The 16121-nt window shown below is 42.3% G+C and overlaps 1 protein-coding gene across 1 annotated transcript; it reads left to right on the forward strand.

Annotated features, from left to right (window-relative positions):
- Positions 1 to 714: 714 nt before the first annotated feature.
- LOC126471637 (uncharacterized) lies at positions 715 to 15058 on the forward strand. Its single transcript, XM_050099872.1, has 3 exons — positions 715 to 802; positions 7746 to 7839; positions 14621 to 15058. The coding sequence occupies exons 1-3, from the start codon at positions 760 to 762 to the stop codon at positions 15051 to 15053; spliced, it is 570 nt and encodes a 189-aa protein (XP_049955829.1). The 5' UTR covers positions 715 to 759; the 3' UTR covers positions 15054 to 15058.
- Positions 15059 to 16121: the final 1063 nt, after the last annotated feature.

The following is a 16121-nucleotide window of genomic DNA, read 5'->3' on the forward strand; positions in this document are numbered from 1 at the left end:
TGTGTCCAGGATGTGGAAGGAAATCAGGCGTGTACTTTCAGGGGAACCATCCCGGCACTTGCCTATAGCGATTTAGGGTATTACGAAGAAGCTAAATCTGGATGGCCCGAACGAGTTTGAAGCGTCGTCCTCCCGAATGCGAGTCCCAACTCTACCTACCTCAGTATATGGGAAACAATATACACTATTTTTCTTTAATTTCTTACATCTTTGGTGTGCTAAAAGCAATGCTGCTGAACTTGATGGCTAGATTGTCAGCTGATCATCACTCAAGGCCTTCTAAAGATATTTTCGGTATGCTCTACAATTTAGTGACTATTTACGAAGCGTTTACAGTTTCAGCATACAAACATGGATGAAATATGTATCGAAATAGGCATGTATAAAAATTAAATAATTGTTGAACGAATCTTTGAAAAATAGAACCAACCGAAATGGAAACGTTACATATGCCCTCTGGTGTTTCTTAGATTCATTAAAATGAAAGAAAAATATAACCTGTAACACATTCAGCGGAGTCCTTAGGCACTTGATTAACAGTTTTGTGGACTTCACTTCATGAGTCACGGTCACATCAAATTGGGGAGGACGTGATAAACTCTGGAGTGAGGACTGCTGCCCTCCACTACGGAAGTTGCGGCAAATCGGCAGTGAGTCAGCTGCTCTCCATTAGCCAGTGAATACAGAGAATAAAGGTTAGTCGGTTGTCAGTTGCCCAGCAGTGCATACGTCAACGCAGCGAAGGAATTTCCAGCTGAAATGGACGCCTCCCATTGGGTCGTTGCATTTCTTCTTTTCACCGGTAAGTATCTTTACAACATGATTAAACTCTTTCGCAGCTTTAATATTTAATTTTCACCGTTCTATTTGAAGTCCTGCTTTATAGAATATATTGTAAGGAATCTGAATTTGATTTGGATCCTTGTCAAGACTCTAAATCTCTCCCGGAGAAAGCTGATATTGTTGTTTCAACAACACCGCTACGTGTGTCCTTCCACTTTCTCTAACACAAATGATTTTTATGTCGAAGATTCGTTAAATTCTCTCATATATTTCATAACTTCCAGAAATAGTGAGGATTTTGAATTTAATTTCAACCAGTTTACCACAGCACAACCCTTACCAGATTAGTATTGTAAGAAAATATGATACATTGTAACTAGATTCTTGAGTGTTAGGACTTGAACAACTGGTTACGTACCAACCGCATCTTTCTGTACTCTCTCCTTTCTGGCGCTCGTCTGAAATACATTCGAGACTATTATTTTACATTGGCAAGACATCGACCACAAGATAATTAGTTTATTACATCCTTGCCATCTTTGTAGAATAAAGATACTGTTCGTCATATCTGCACTGGGATGCACCTCTCTACGGTTATAGATATTAAATTTGCGAGAATAACTGTTCAGTAACAATGTGCAGCTATAGTCCACTTTTCATTTCACTGGCGTCGTATAATCGATATAATCAACAGACACATAACTTTATCATTCTGCAATGCAATCGTTTAGAGAAAGGAATCACCATCCTATCTACGAAGAGATAATTAAATCAGAGGAATAAGGTCGGACTGAACATGGCTGGGACAAGAAGTATTATGTAGCCTTTTCAAAGAACCCAGCCTTCTATTCATCTACGATATGCAGGCACCATGGAAAACTCAAATGTACATGAGCGGACGGGAATTTGAGTTCAGCGTCTCCTGGGTGTTACTAAACTACCTGTCGTTTGAATTCATCTTTCATACACGACACCGTAGCTGCCGGACACGAACACACGAATTAGTCATTCCTTGCACTAGAGAGAGGTGGAAAACACTGTGTAACAAAAAAGGTTAAGCGCGCAGATGCGGGGGAACAAACGAAATGATACTTCACGTGTTGAAAGGGTATGTGTTGTGATTTCAGCGATTAAGAAACAGAGTCAGGTTCAGATAAAACTTGGTAATATGAAGCCACATTTCAGTATGTTGCTGCACCCTCTCTGCCCTGGGTGAACACCATGGTTAGTCTTGGAAATGTTTCATAAAGCCGTTCTATCACCTCCTGGGGGAAGGAGACCCACGGCTGTTGCAGGTGATCCTTGATATTCTCGATACTGGTACAGGGACGGACTTAACGCCTTAGCTGTTCTCACACATGTTTTATTGGATACAGGTGTAGGGGTCTTGTAGGCCGCAGGGGTACCTCATCATCACGCAGACTGTTCATAGAGGTAGGTACCATGTGTGGATGCAAATTGCAAAATGACGCCACAATACTGTCGCATAAGATGCAACGCATGGCGACGCAGGATATAAATAATGTACCGTTGAGCCATCAGAATTTTCTCAATCATTTGCAGCCTTCCATCTGCGACCTGAGGTAATACCTGAAGGCTCCTCACACCATGACGCCAGCAGTAACACCGCTGTGCCGCTCCAAAACAATGTAAGAATGAGACATCTCCTCAAGTCGCTGCCATATGCGGGATCGTCAAGGGCAGTGCAGAACATGGTTCATGGCTGAACATAATTCAGTGCCATTCATCGGCTGTCCATGCTTCCTGCCGACGGCACCAATCCTAAAGCCGCCGTATATTCTGTAGTGTTTACGACAGCTCACGTAGTAGACAGCAGTTTCCTTCTCGGCTGCATATAATTTCCGGCTAAAGCCGTAGGAAGAAACAGAATGTTGCAGAGAATCCATTACTTATTCTCGGATAATAGGAACAGATGTGTATAGGTTACGATGTGCTTGGTGCCCAGTGCGACGTTCTTCTCCTGTAGCGATCAGACGTCGTTAACAAGAACCTTGACGGCCAGTATGTTTGCCCTTACGTTTTTATGTAGTCTAGCATAGAACCACAGTCACATACGGTTCCCCCACAAATCTGGATGTTGTACGATTCTAGCCGATGGAAGTTAGCCGGCATTTTGGTTTATTTCCTAGAGAAATATCAATTTCAAGTGGTCATTTCTAGCACCTAGTATACTTATGAATTACGCTAGGTGCAATGATAGAACTCTGAAGCACACTGAGATTTTGAAGTAATCGTGCACGTATTTCTCTGAATGCTTTCTCGCTCCATCATGGCAAAGGAGGAGAACAGCGTGCAGAGGTATTAATTTCAGTGGCTTTATTATTGCTTTTTATTCCACTACGCTTATTTCCAGACATTAGTCGACTGATGACCTCAGATGATAAGTCCCATATTGCCTAGAGCCATTTGAACCATTTGAACACCAGTTCTAATTCTGTCTGTTACTAACCAGTGAGAACACTGATTAGCTGCTGCAGTAAACGCTTTAATTGGGTAGAGTATCTTGATCAGAAACCAATACATTTGAGAGAGCTAAATATCCCACTACCGGCGATGCTAAATATACATCTTATTGTTTTAGGACATTATTCGGTGTAGTACATTGCGTTGCTTACAGACGGAAGGATCATATTCTTTTAGGCATGAAGACTAAGCCTAAACAAGTCATACACATGTTTACTTGGTGACTTCTCAAGTAAATTTGAGATCGACGTTGAAGTAGAGTCTACTTTTAACTGGCTAGTACTTGGAAAATCTGAGTGACCTGACGTCGGGAATTATGCTGCTGGAGTATCACATCAGGGCAGAGTTATGGAAAAGAAACTGCTTGAGTCAATAAACATAGCTACTGTAGCGTTGAGTGGTAAAATATCTATCCGAACGAATCAGGATGTTTGCATTAGCAACTCTATGAAGGCCAAACAACAAACTGTAACCTAATACTCGAGTAATACATTACAGAATTCACGAATTGGCTGTCGCTCACCACGAAGCCCTTGCAGATGTATGATTTGATAACGCGATTAGAGGTTCTTTGGCGAAAAATATGAAAACAGAGTCTCCAATCAAATGATTAATGTCTGTTTTCGCGGACCAGCAACAGCAGTCAGTGACGGAGTCAGAGGATCAGTTCAAGTACGTGTTTTGAAACTCAGTCCTTTACAGGTGGCGATAACTTTCACTGCTACCGGTAATCGCGTGACCTGTGACTATACTTTACTTAGAGCACGTCCTCCTTTTCAGACATACACTAAACCTCCTTTCGTACAATTGACCTGACGACTCGTGCTATATTCATACACGATCTGATCCAGACAGCCCTGTGTAACGCGGTATTGACTACTAGATGTCACAAGAGGCGGACCACCAGTATGGAAGAAGCCCGGAGTATTGTATAGTCAGTAGAAGAGCAGCAACAGCAGGGTGAGTCGGCGAGGACAGCTCAGTCACTTCAAACGTGGACTAGTTGTGGGGTCCTGCCCACTCGTCTCTTACAGGGTACCTAAAGGATACTGGATTCTCGGACAGCTTTACAAAACTTCAAACAAATCACATTAATAATTTTTAATACATTAAACAAGATTGAGAATACTTAACTCTGGATTTACGAGAACGTGTCGCAAGCGATGGGCGACATGCTAACAATCAGTGTCATTTGCTTTACGCAATGTTCATGCAAGTTTGTCACACAGTTTGTGGATCACTATTAACGGCTATCGCAGTGCTCTCTTCTAAGGCGTAGTTTCTACTAGGGTCCGTCTTGTACTGTCGCTTTACTGTCCACCGAATCTGGCAGGATCGGCTCTTATATTCTCTTCGCATTGAGGCCGCTCCTGTCGTCGTGCAGTCCTAGTTAGCGGGCTGTTGGCTGACGCCGTCTCACAGCCTTTTCTGCTCTTGCGTTCTTCGTCTACGTGTCGGCGCCTGTCGTTAGGCCGAAACACTACTGACTGGATGCCACCTGAGAAACAGATCCATCAAGGACACTTCAACACTTCCAAAGCTTCCCATGTCGCCTGTAGATGCAACGAATGTGAAGCAGAAAAGCAAAGAAACAATAGCAGTTAAACTAAGGCCTGGTAGACCTCATGTAGTGACAGACAGGGACTGTTGAGCATTGCAGAGGGTGTTTGTGAGGAATCGTATTAAATACATGGAACGAAACATTCATGAGATCCAAAGTGCTGACAGCAGTCCATGTAGTACAGTGGTTGTGAGTAGGGAAAAAAAAGCATGGGAAACAATGGTCCAGCAACCCCTCATAAGCCACATACATCTGTAGTGAGTGTTAAGCGACGCTTGTGGTGACGTTACGAGCGACGCCAGTGGACAGTGGATAACTGAAACGAGTGATTTGATGTAATGAATCACGTAATACCCTGTGGCAGTGCAATGGGTTCGTCGAACGTCTGGCGAACGTCTCCTCCCACAGTGAATATTGGCAACAGTGAAGTACAGAGGAAGTAGTGTTACGGTACAATGGTGTTTTTCGTGTTTAGGGTGTAGTCACTTATTGTTCTTAAGAAAATACTAAATGTGGAAGCAGCTGACCATAATTTACAGCACTGTATAATGCGTACAATAGAAAAACAGTTCGGAGACAATGATTGCTTGTATCAGCATGAAAACACATGCCAGTCTCTGTGGTCGAGCGGTTCTAGGCGCTTCAGTCTGGAACCTACCGACCGCTACGGTCACAGGTTCGAATCCTGCCTCGGGCATGGATGTGTGTAATCTCCTTAGGTTGGTTCGGTTCAAGTAGTTCTAAGTTCTGGGGGACTGATGACCTCAGATGTTAAGGCCCACAGTGCTCAGAGCAATTTGAACCATCTTTTGTCATGAAGCAGCATCTGTGATGAAATGGTTCCTCGACAATACTCCTCTTGACATGGACTGACCTACTCATAATCCCATCCTGAACCCAATGGAACACCTTTGGGAAGAGTTATACCGTCGACTTCTCTCCAGAGACCAGGGTCTCATATCACTACGTTCCACGGTTTCGGTTCTCGAGGAAGAATGGGCTACCATTGCTCCACACTCATTTAATCACCTCACTGAAAGTGTCCCAGGCAGAGTTGAAGCCATCATAAAGGCGAAGGGTGAGCACACCCCATATTAATGTTCCTTGTTCGGATACTTTTTATTAGAGAATGTAGGTGCATAACATTGCGCTGGTCGTACCAAGTCGGCCACACCGCTTTCCAAGGCCCCCACATGTTAGAAACGTTACCGCCCTCTGCGTATGAGTTTGGTGTGCCACTTCCGTAGACTGATTTCAAATGGCTCTGAGCACTATGGGACTTAACTTCTGCGGATATCAGTCCCCTAGAACTTAGAACTACTTAAACCTAACTAACCTAAGGACATCACACACATCCATGCCCGAGGCAGGATTCGAACCTGCGACCGTAGCGGTCACGCGGTTCCAAACTGAAGCGCCTAGAACCGCACGGCCACACCTGCCGGCCCGTAGACTGAGTATTTGAATTTTACGGCAGTGTAAGTTTAAGAGCAAAGAGTAACGATGTGTAGGCTGTTTGCTACAAAGCAACGAAAACCACACGGCTTTCTAGAGCAGATAGTTACCAAAATAAGACTAGCCACAGGAGTCAGTGTCATTCATGACAAGGCAAAGTGACAATGTAACTGCGTAAGACAAAGACGGTGAGACCAGTTATAAACTGTTCACTCTAATAGATAATATAAATGAAAATGGAACAGATACAGATAGAAAAAGTAAGTAACTGTTTATTTTTTCGAAAGTAATCGCTCTAGTTGTTAATACATTTATCCTGTGTGAGACAGAACGGTCAGTGCCCTCATAGAAAAACGTATGCGGCTGCGTATGGAACCATGACTGCACCCAAGGCGTGCACCTCTTCTTCCGAAGCAACTCGACGGCCCTGATGTCTCTCTCTCTCTTTCTCTCTCTCTCTTTTTTTTTTTTTTTTTTTTTTTTTTTGAACTGCCTCTTGTACATCAGAAGTTTTGGGAGACTATAGCTTTTAATGAAGTAAAAATGAAACAAATTTTTTTTCATTTACTGCTCTGAGGTCACTTAACTTACCCGAAAACCATGTGGAAACGCTTAATTCAGTGTTTCATGACAGACTTAATATTTATCTAAAGTTCTTTTTTCTGTTCGTTAATCTGATGTCATATGAAGTCACTAATTTCAATAGTGAGTACTTTGCTTTACTAGGTAGATATTTTAACGCGACGAAAAAACACTAGTACAGATTTTACTTTCTTCATCCAATAAAGTGATAAGCAGAGTAGATGAATTCAGTAGTAGAAGTGAATTACAACGAATATTCGTAATATCCCCCAAATGTTACGTTACATCCATGTATTTTGAACATGAAACTGACATACATATTACGAACTCGCTATCCACAATGCTTTCCTGAAGTTTATTCTCATCGCTACTTGCTGTCGCATACAATAAGGACTCTCAAGCACCCCACATATAGAAAAAGGCCTAAGTCGCAAAAAGAACTATGCAAATTTGTCATTCATTGTACTGAGTACGTTAACAGATAGCTAGATGTCCGAGTGATATTAAGTAAAGAGTAGTGTTTGTAGTTTATGTTCACTGTAGTTTTCTCCAGAGTGGAATTTCAAGGTAAGGAATTCAACCATATGTCAACTGACACTATGAAAGTATATGCCATCCTCCAAAACTGTTCGTTGTACCTCATTTTTCTCAGATCATTAACATGATGCCCACTGTAATTATGTACGCAGAGATGCGATTGATTTCTTCCACATTAAATAATTTTTCACTTATCGAGCACGATGTCTGTTCACTGTGTATGTACAGCTTCGGCCAAAATATCAGGTAAAGGCAAATTTCCTTCTACAAAGATAGCTCTAATAATCTGCAAAATGTAATAGTGCTAGAAATGCCAGAAAGGTATTTTTTTATTTTGTTACAGCATCCCAAGGAACACAACAGCGCCTTATCGTTGATGATAACGCTCCATTTTTTGATGACTTCCCAGGTTACCGGTCCACAGATGACGTTTCAAAGTGAGTATCCTCATGATGACACCAATCAATGACCCAGTACTTACTTTCATTCAAGAAAGCCATGTATAGGTAATGCCGTCACATGTACTGTGAGAAAGTTTACCCATGATCACAGAGAAGGCGCTGAGATATTCTTGCCGGCCGCTGTGGCCGTGTGGTTCTAGGCGCTTCAGTCCGGAACCGCGCTGCTGATACGGTCGCAGGTTCGAACCCTGCCTCGGGCATGGATGTGTGTGATGCCCTTAGGATAGTTAGGTTTAAGTAGTTCTAAGTCTAGGGGACTGATGACCTCAGATGTTGTCCCATGGTGCTTAGAGCCGTTTGAGCCATTTTTGAGATATTCCTCCCAGTTCCTATATAGTATGACTACTTTCAGTTGCAGTATTAACGAAAACACATTTGTCTATTTTGGAGATTCGGCAGAATCAGTGCCAATAGTTGGAACTCAACCAGTTTGTCCAAAAGATTAAGGACAATATTCGATGTCTTCTAATACCTTAGTCATGTATGCCAACGACGAACTGAATTACGTTCACATCTGTAGCATCGTATCGCACACCCTTTGGCCCTGACGATAGGGGCAATTGATCGTAATGTGGACCTACATCTACAAGGTATTCCAAAAATCTTGCGACAGATTGCAAGGACTTTAAAATTTGCCATGAAGAACCACTCGAGGATAAGAATACGTGTCCGGCAACGTCATCAGCGCAACAGAGCATCCCATTCGTAGGAGAAAAGGTCAAGGGCTTCCTACGCAGCGGATAGCTCTATCTTCTCCACTGGCGATCGTAGCAGTCCGTCGCGATCACTGAATAACAAACAATACAGTGAGACGTTCCGCCAACAGCCCATCAGCGACATTTGCGCCGAAGGGGTGGTTTAGTGGCAGTCTCTGACGACTGTGATCTTCGAGGATCTGCAGCGTCATCGGATGACGTTTCTCGACACGGGTTCCAGTCCTCGATTTGGTCCTCAAGACAGCCTTTGCAAGCTCTCGAAGTTAGTCGCAACATTTCTGGAACACCCTGTATATATGTATTCAGAAAATCACTGTGAAGTTCATGGCTGTGGGTATGTCCACTGTCCACTGCACTAATTACTAAGACTTAGAGATAAAACTGCGGCCTTGTTAGCGGATGTTTTTAGTTTTAAATTTCGATGAGGCATTTAGTCTGTGGCAGGCAATGTCGGATTATAGGAACTGATCACGGTGCGAATGCATTGGCAAAATGCAATTAGGTAAACAACAAGCTGAAAAATCCCAATGCCTGTCAGTCACAGAAACTATTACGTTGCCTAAAGTTCTTACTTCTCGGAATTATTTCTCTTTCAAAAATTTCTGTAGAAACCAGACGACGATTTAGCACAGGGCAATTGCCTCGGGGTTCTTTTGCCCGATGTTACCGTTCAACCTTGGGCAAGAAAATTTTGGTTTACAAACTATACGTTGACAACATATTAATTCTTTTCAGGGACCACTCTTCTGTAAAGCAGTAACTTGCCAATACATAGATGACTCTGCTAAACTTAATTACTTAGATCTCCAATTAGCGGTGATTAAAAGTCAAGGAATTTTTCATGTCTACGGAAAGCAGCCACTAGCGATTCAATCATTCAAGCTTCATCCTGCCATGCAAGGCATTATAAACTGAGTTTTTTCAGCTTCATGATTAATCTCATCCTTGGTCTGCCTCTCAATGAAGCTGCCATCAGTAAAGAACTGAATAATTTAGAATATATAACAAGTAGAAACGGCTGCAGTATTTCCTTAGTCCAGAAGCTGTCCTGACAAAAGAAACTGAACCTGAATTCTTCGTCTACAATCGAGCATCCTAAAAGAGAGGTACAGTGGACTTCCTTTCCTTTGTTAGGCAATATGTCTAATAACCTAGCAAGGCTATTTCGAGTACAAAAGCACATACATCTTTCACTGGTGGTACCAACATGTGACTTCGCGTTTTTCATAATGAAGAGTCACAGAAAAACATTTATACTGAAGCGCCAAAGAAAGTGGTATAGGCCGGCATATTCAGATGCAATTCGTTAATCAACATAATGAGAGTTACACACATGAAAAAATGGTGTTTTATATACACCCCCTATTTTTCCACGTAATCTCCATCCCTCTCTGTGGCCTTCCTCCACCGCGAAACAACAGCGTTTATGCGCTGTCGGTACCAATCCTTGACCAGGTAGCGGAGCCAGTGCTTCACTGCGTGAACCACATCCTCAGGTTCCTCAAAATGTCTTCAATCACAATATCAACACCTGAAGCTCCATTCTGCACATTAAAAGCTTCACCCACAACTACTGCTCGTTCATTGGTTACAGGAACTACAGCCTGCTCACTGGTAAATTCCCTATCATTACTGGAGTGAGTGCCTCCACATACATTAACAACACATTCTGCAGCCTTGTACAGCATATCAACACTATTACCCATGACATCTGATACACGATCTACTGCCTCCTCACTATTTAATACATTCACACTGATGGAACACATAGCTTATTGTATATCTCCATGTACAACAACATTTGAATCAGGCACTGTGGCCTCCACGTAATTTATACCTCTTACCACTGGTAAAAGTTCCATTGCATTCAGCACATAGCTATGTCTGCTGTAATTCACATACACACTCTCAGCATCACAGTACACATTTTCTCCCACAGGTGGCACAGCTGATACATTCTCATTACATAACATAAGTGCCAAGCCAGTACTATTTGAATAATTATCCCTCACATTTTGGTCCCTTTTATTTAACAAACCGCCAACCTTTATTTCTCCCTCGTGATTCCTACATTTGCTATTATTTTTACTTCTAAAGGCCCTCCTCTTATCATACTGATTAAACCAGCCTCCTAACATTTTATCATTACCAATAATTGCCTCCATTCCACAAATCCTTTCTTCCCACACTTGTTTATTTTTAACATCATCAACTCCCCTTAGTTTGCCTGTAATTCTTATTCTGTACTTTCTCTTCCCTTGTTCCACTTCTTTTGCTTTCATTAAAATACCTCCCATTACTTTGCTGAGAACTATTAGCAGATCCACCATTACTTCTCCCACAATTCTTTTCCCATCACATGCTCCTATTTCCTGCATAGTTTATTGTCCCAAATTGGACCCTGTTTGAAACAAATCTCAGTTTAAAGAATTTTCCCTCTGGGGTCCCCTTGCATTAATTTCTCCTCTCTCATCTCTCTGTTCTTGCATTGGCCTATGATCATTCCTGTTTCCATTTCCCCATGCACCTCTCTGGACTTCACGTCATTAAATCTTTCCCTGATATCCCTCCAAGTTTCATTTTGAATTCTATCTCTGCTTTCACTCCTGCTTGAATTATGGTGGCTATTACCCCAACTTTCTTCCCTCTAATGGAGAGGGATTATTCCCTGAGGTATTACCCCCTAAGTTTGGCTTGTAGCACACTGCCTGACCCATCCTCTCAATAAAATCCAGGAAATTTTCTACATAATCTGTTGAACAATGTATCAGGCCCCACTGTACATTTCGGGTAACCTTCTCCTTAGAGTAAAATTCTCAGTCAAAATTCCAAACGGCCTATTCATATATACCAACTTTCTTAATTCCTCCTGACAAAATTCTCTCATAGTGTGCCTACCTCCTCTGCAAACTGGCCCATTCAAAAAGTCATTCTGTAATCCGCATTGTTTTCCTTGGCTCCAACACCTATTTAGAAACCTCTGTTCAAATTACTACATGATTTAAATTGTTCACTACATTTATTTGTCCCAGTCTGAGCAGAACCCTCCAACAATCTTTTTACCATTTTGATTTTCCTGTTTTAAATCATACCATCAATGAAACAATCTTTGAATGCTGCCAGAAAATCTACAGCATGCTACATGCTTTCCCCTGAAAAGTCTTACCACTGAGTACTTGTACCATAGGCCACCCCATACTTCCCATACTTCCATTAGCCCCACATTATTCTATATTACTTAATCTACTGTTACCGTGTTGCAGTCTGGAACCGCCCGACCGCTACGGTTGCAGGTTCGAATCCTGCCTCGGGCGAAGATGTGTGTGATGTCCTTAGGTTGGTTAGGTTTAAGTAGTTCTACGTTCTAGGGGACTGATGACCTTAGAAGTTAAGTCCTTTAGTGCTCAGAGCCACTTGAACTTGTTAACTTGTTCAATTTCTGCATTACTCTTTACAGTAACAGCAGCCAAATTTTCAACTTCCTTTCTTAGGTCGGTAGCTGTCCCTGCCAGCTGACCTAATAATAGAGTTCTGGTTTTAACACAACTAGCAACAGTCTTCTGATTCACATCAATGAGACCTTGCCTTGTCTCATTATTCCTTGTGTCACACAACTGCCTGCCTGAATCCATTCTACCCATTAATTCAAAAGCAACTGCATCAAATTTAGCATTCGAATTCCATTCTATCTCCTCAAATTATATCTGATAAATCGTTTAATTCTCTGATTTTTGCCTCCAAAGAACTTTCCATATCCCCCATATCCGTTTCTAATTCAGTCTTGAAATCCCCCATATCAGTTTTACATCAGATCTGAATTCCCCCGTTCGGATCATTAATGATCTAAGCATAGGCACTACACTAGCTTCTGCTTCTTCTCCCTGTCAATGTGGGCTATGAGGCTGAATCCCACACCCTGTAGACTCAGCATCACTAGCATACTTCTTTATCATCATCTCACTGAACTTGGACTCCATAGCTAAACTGCCTGTGAGATAGAGAACTGAGAGAGTAACGTGCCTGCTACCAACACTTATCTGCGTTGAGACTGCTGCTGCGTGACGACTGATGCCTGATTCTGTCGGCTGCAGTGCGGTGAGATGAGGTGCAATGCGGTGTAGCGCGGAACGTGTTCCACGTTGGCGGCGGAAGCGCGCGCAGCTCCGGAGTGCGGCGGCAAAGTCGGCGCGTCGATGTTTGGCGGCCAACGGGGCTTCACTTCCCGGTTTGGTGGTCAACGTCGGACTGAGCGTACTGCTCAGCAAAAGGCAAAACGTTTCTCCCAATCTTCTCCACTTTCAAACGCAATCCTGCACTGCCTACCGAGCCTGTTCAGTTAAGACAATCCCAGACGAGCCCCCATATTCCGACTGTATTGGGCACTACACATTGAAGTTTGAATAGTTTGGCTCGAACACCTACGTGCTATGGCACGAAAATTTCCTTACACTCAGCTTAACTGAGTGGCACAGAGATGTGGCTAGTCTCAATGTTCGGCTACATTTTTCGTCATAGGGTGCCAGCTCACACCTCTTGAAACTTTAAAATGCTGCCGCTTGTTTTGTCTCTTTAAATTTATTTATTACCAAAACACAGTTTCTCTCAGTCTAATCCCATATTCCGAACCCTCATTCAGAATGGTACACACTATGCTAAATCGGCTATGATTGCTCGATGGAGCTCTACTATCAACAACTGTAGACACTTTGTTCACATTAATCAGCCAAAGCACTCCAGATATATTAGCTTTGATCTTTCATAAATTTTCAATTTTTTAGACTGGTTCAAATGGCTCTGAGCACTATGGGACTTAACTTCTGAGGTCATCAGTCCCCTAGAACTTAGAACTACTTAAACCTAACTAACCTAAGCACAACACACACCCATGCCCGAGGAAGGATTTGAACCTGCGACCGTAGCGGTCATGCGGTTTCAGAATGTAGTGCCGAGAACCGATCGGCCACCCCGGCCGGCATTTCTTAGACTACAGTAACTTTTAACCTACTACATACTTTTATGGCGCGTGTAGATAATTTACCTTTACATATGTTTCTGTCCGCGAGTGCCAACTCGCACCTCCGTGTCACTCTTAGTTTTGTTTTTTTTTTTTTTCAACTTTTCTCTGGCATATAAATTTCTCCAAGCGTGCAAACTCGGCCATGTGCGCCGCTGCGTATCGTCCGCCCGGGTTTTTCAAAGGCCGCGTAACGCTAGCAGCTCACCATTTCCCCATAGCAACCGCCAGCCACGTGCTCTCGGACGGGAAACTGCCGCTCTAATCTCACCCCACAGCTTGTCCACTCACAGTCTGGAAATATATTTTACGTCTATGAAACATCTTACGTTCATCGGTAGACTGACAATGAGTTCTATAGCTCAGTATTTTACCCATTCCTGTGCCAAAGTTAGACTGAGTGAGGGATGTTGCATATTATTAGTTTGCCTCTAGTGTTGTAAAATTGATATGGATTATTGATAACAAATTACATAAATAAATAAATTTTCTATGAAGCGATGGTTAATATTCGCAGTTGCTAATCATATCAGGGTGAACACCAGCAAATCTAGTTAGGACGATTTTATATGAAACGTAAGCTTTTCGATTAAGTTCCAACGTAATTGGTCTTATGCACCACCTATGGCCCTCCTTATACTTCAGCATCTACATTCTACGATTTACTGTTCGGGCTAACGTGTTAAAGAAAGTGTTACAAGACTCTTCTCGCATTTTGATGCTACTCAGCATTCATCCCTGCAGTAAAATATTGCCCCAGTTCTTCTACTTAATGAACTAGAGTGGAGTATACGTCATATTTGAGATGACACAAGAGAGAAATATCCTGAGTATAGAAGTCAGGTTATCTCAGAGGCTAAGGTATATTACCTGCTCTGACCAGTCACGGCAGACCACATCTTACATGAGCAGCAAAATGTCCAGGTACCCCATGATGCCTCTACCACATTCCCAAACCATTGGCAAAAAGCACATCAAGTTTTAACTCTAAAAGTGATTGTCACATTGTCTTTTCATTTTTCTGTAGGGATGTACCACCACGGAACAGAGATGACACCTCGACAACGGCGCCAGAGGCACTGGTGGAATCCACCGGCGCCTTACGCTCAATGGAGGAGCATGACGCCACATCACTGCTACTGCCGGGCCAGGTCGACGTCACCACCAGAAGAAGCAACGTAAACGTGTCATTGTCAGTCATAACAACAGCAAATCCACCTGAAGATGATAACCATGGACATTTTTCTAAACACCTATATATCCATCAAATAATTTCCGTCATTCTCGCATGTGGCCTGGGCGTCTTTCTATTATTGCTGTTGGTAAAATGTGTGAAACACTTGCTGCGCTGTATACAGCGCAATAGCACCAGGCTTATTCCCGAACTACAACGGTTTCCACTGAGACTTCAGGAACTGATTGCAAGAGACACCCAGCAACCGTACTCCACAGAACCATGAATTCAGATGACAGTGAAATACTCTATTCACTGTCTTGCAGTTCTTTCTGTTTCGAGTATCACAATGAATTCTCATAACAGTGAATTAATAAAAAATTCAACCTTAAAGATATGCTAGTCCTAAACATATTCCTTTACACATTATCAGAAGTAATTTTATTTTTACAATAGAAAATTAGGTTTCAAATGATTCGCAAAGACTAGATATAGAATCTTCTTTCTTTGCCTCGCCTTTCCCTCTTACTCACTAACGACTTTCCAAATCGTAAAGCGCCATCCATCCCGATGGCAGGCATCACCTTCACCAAACCTTCGTTTCTCCACATCGCTTGGTCAGTTCGTCCATCTGCATGTTTGAGGTCTTCCCCTCCGTCTCCTCTACATAGCCACGGAAACGCACTTTTCCATGACATGATCATCAGATCCGTACCAACTCAGACTTGATTTTGAGGGTTATTCGTGTGTGGAGGTGACTTGCAAACTACCTCTTATGAATTCATTGCGCACTTAGTCTTTCAGTGTTACTCCTTCAGCCGACTGTTACACGAGCGTGTTTTTTGTGAGTCTTAATTATTTCCAGACATCACTGCCATGATATAGCACGGTTCTTACAGCCGTTTTATTAGTTTTGTGTTAGTTTTTTAAGAACATTTTTGCATTGCACTAAACTCCCGAAAGTGTCCTGCACTTGCAACGAGACACAATTCTACAGTACACATAGAACATAACTTGAAGTTTTTGTGACAGAAGCGTCTCTACATAAGGCAAGTGAATATACTGTAACAGTCTTCATGCAACTGTCCAGTTCAGTAATACTTGTGTGAATCACAATCGTATTTATAAGTTTGCGTGCATTACGAGATGTAAAACATATTTGTGAAGATATTAATCAGCCATGTCCATAGGAAATTAAAAACTTGACTGTATTGCCCGAGATGTATCCTAAAGGGAAATACAGATATCTGAAATCAGAATGTTCAGTGAGACTTAAGTTAAACAGGATACAGTAATCGCATTTATGTATTTCCCTTTTTGTAGAAAAGTTTGTAATAATAGAGTAGTTGGAACT

The sequence above is a fragment of the Schistocerca serialis genome, chromosome 3 (assembly GCF_023864345.2).
Source record: "Schistocerca serialis cubense isolate TAMUIC-IGC-003099 chromosome 3, iqSchSeri2.2, whole genome shotgun sequence".
NCBI classification, from domain to species: Eukaryota; Metazoa; Arthropoda; class Insecta; order Orthoptera; family Acrididae; genus Schistocerca; species Schistocerca serialis.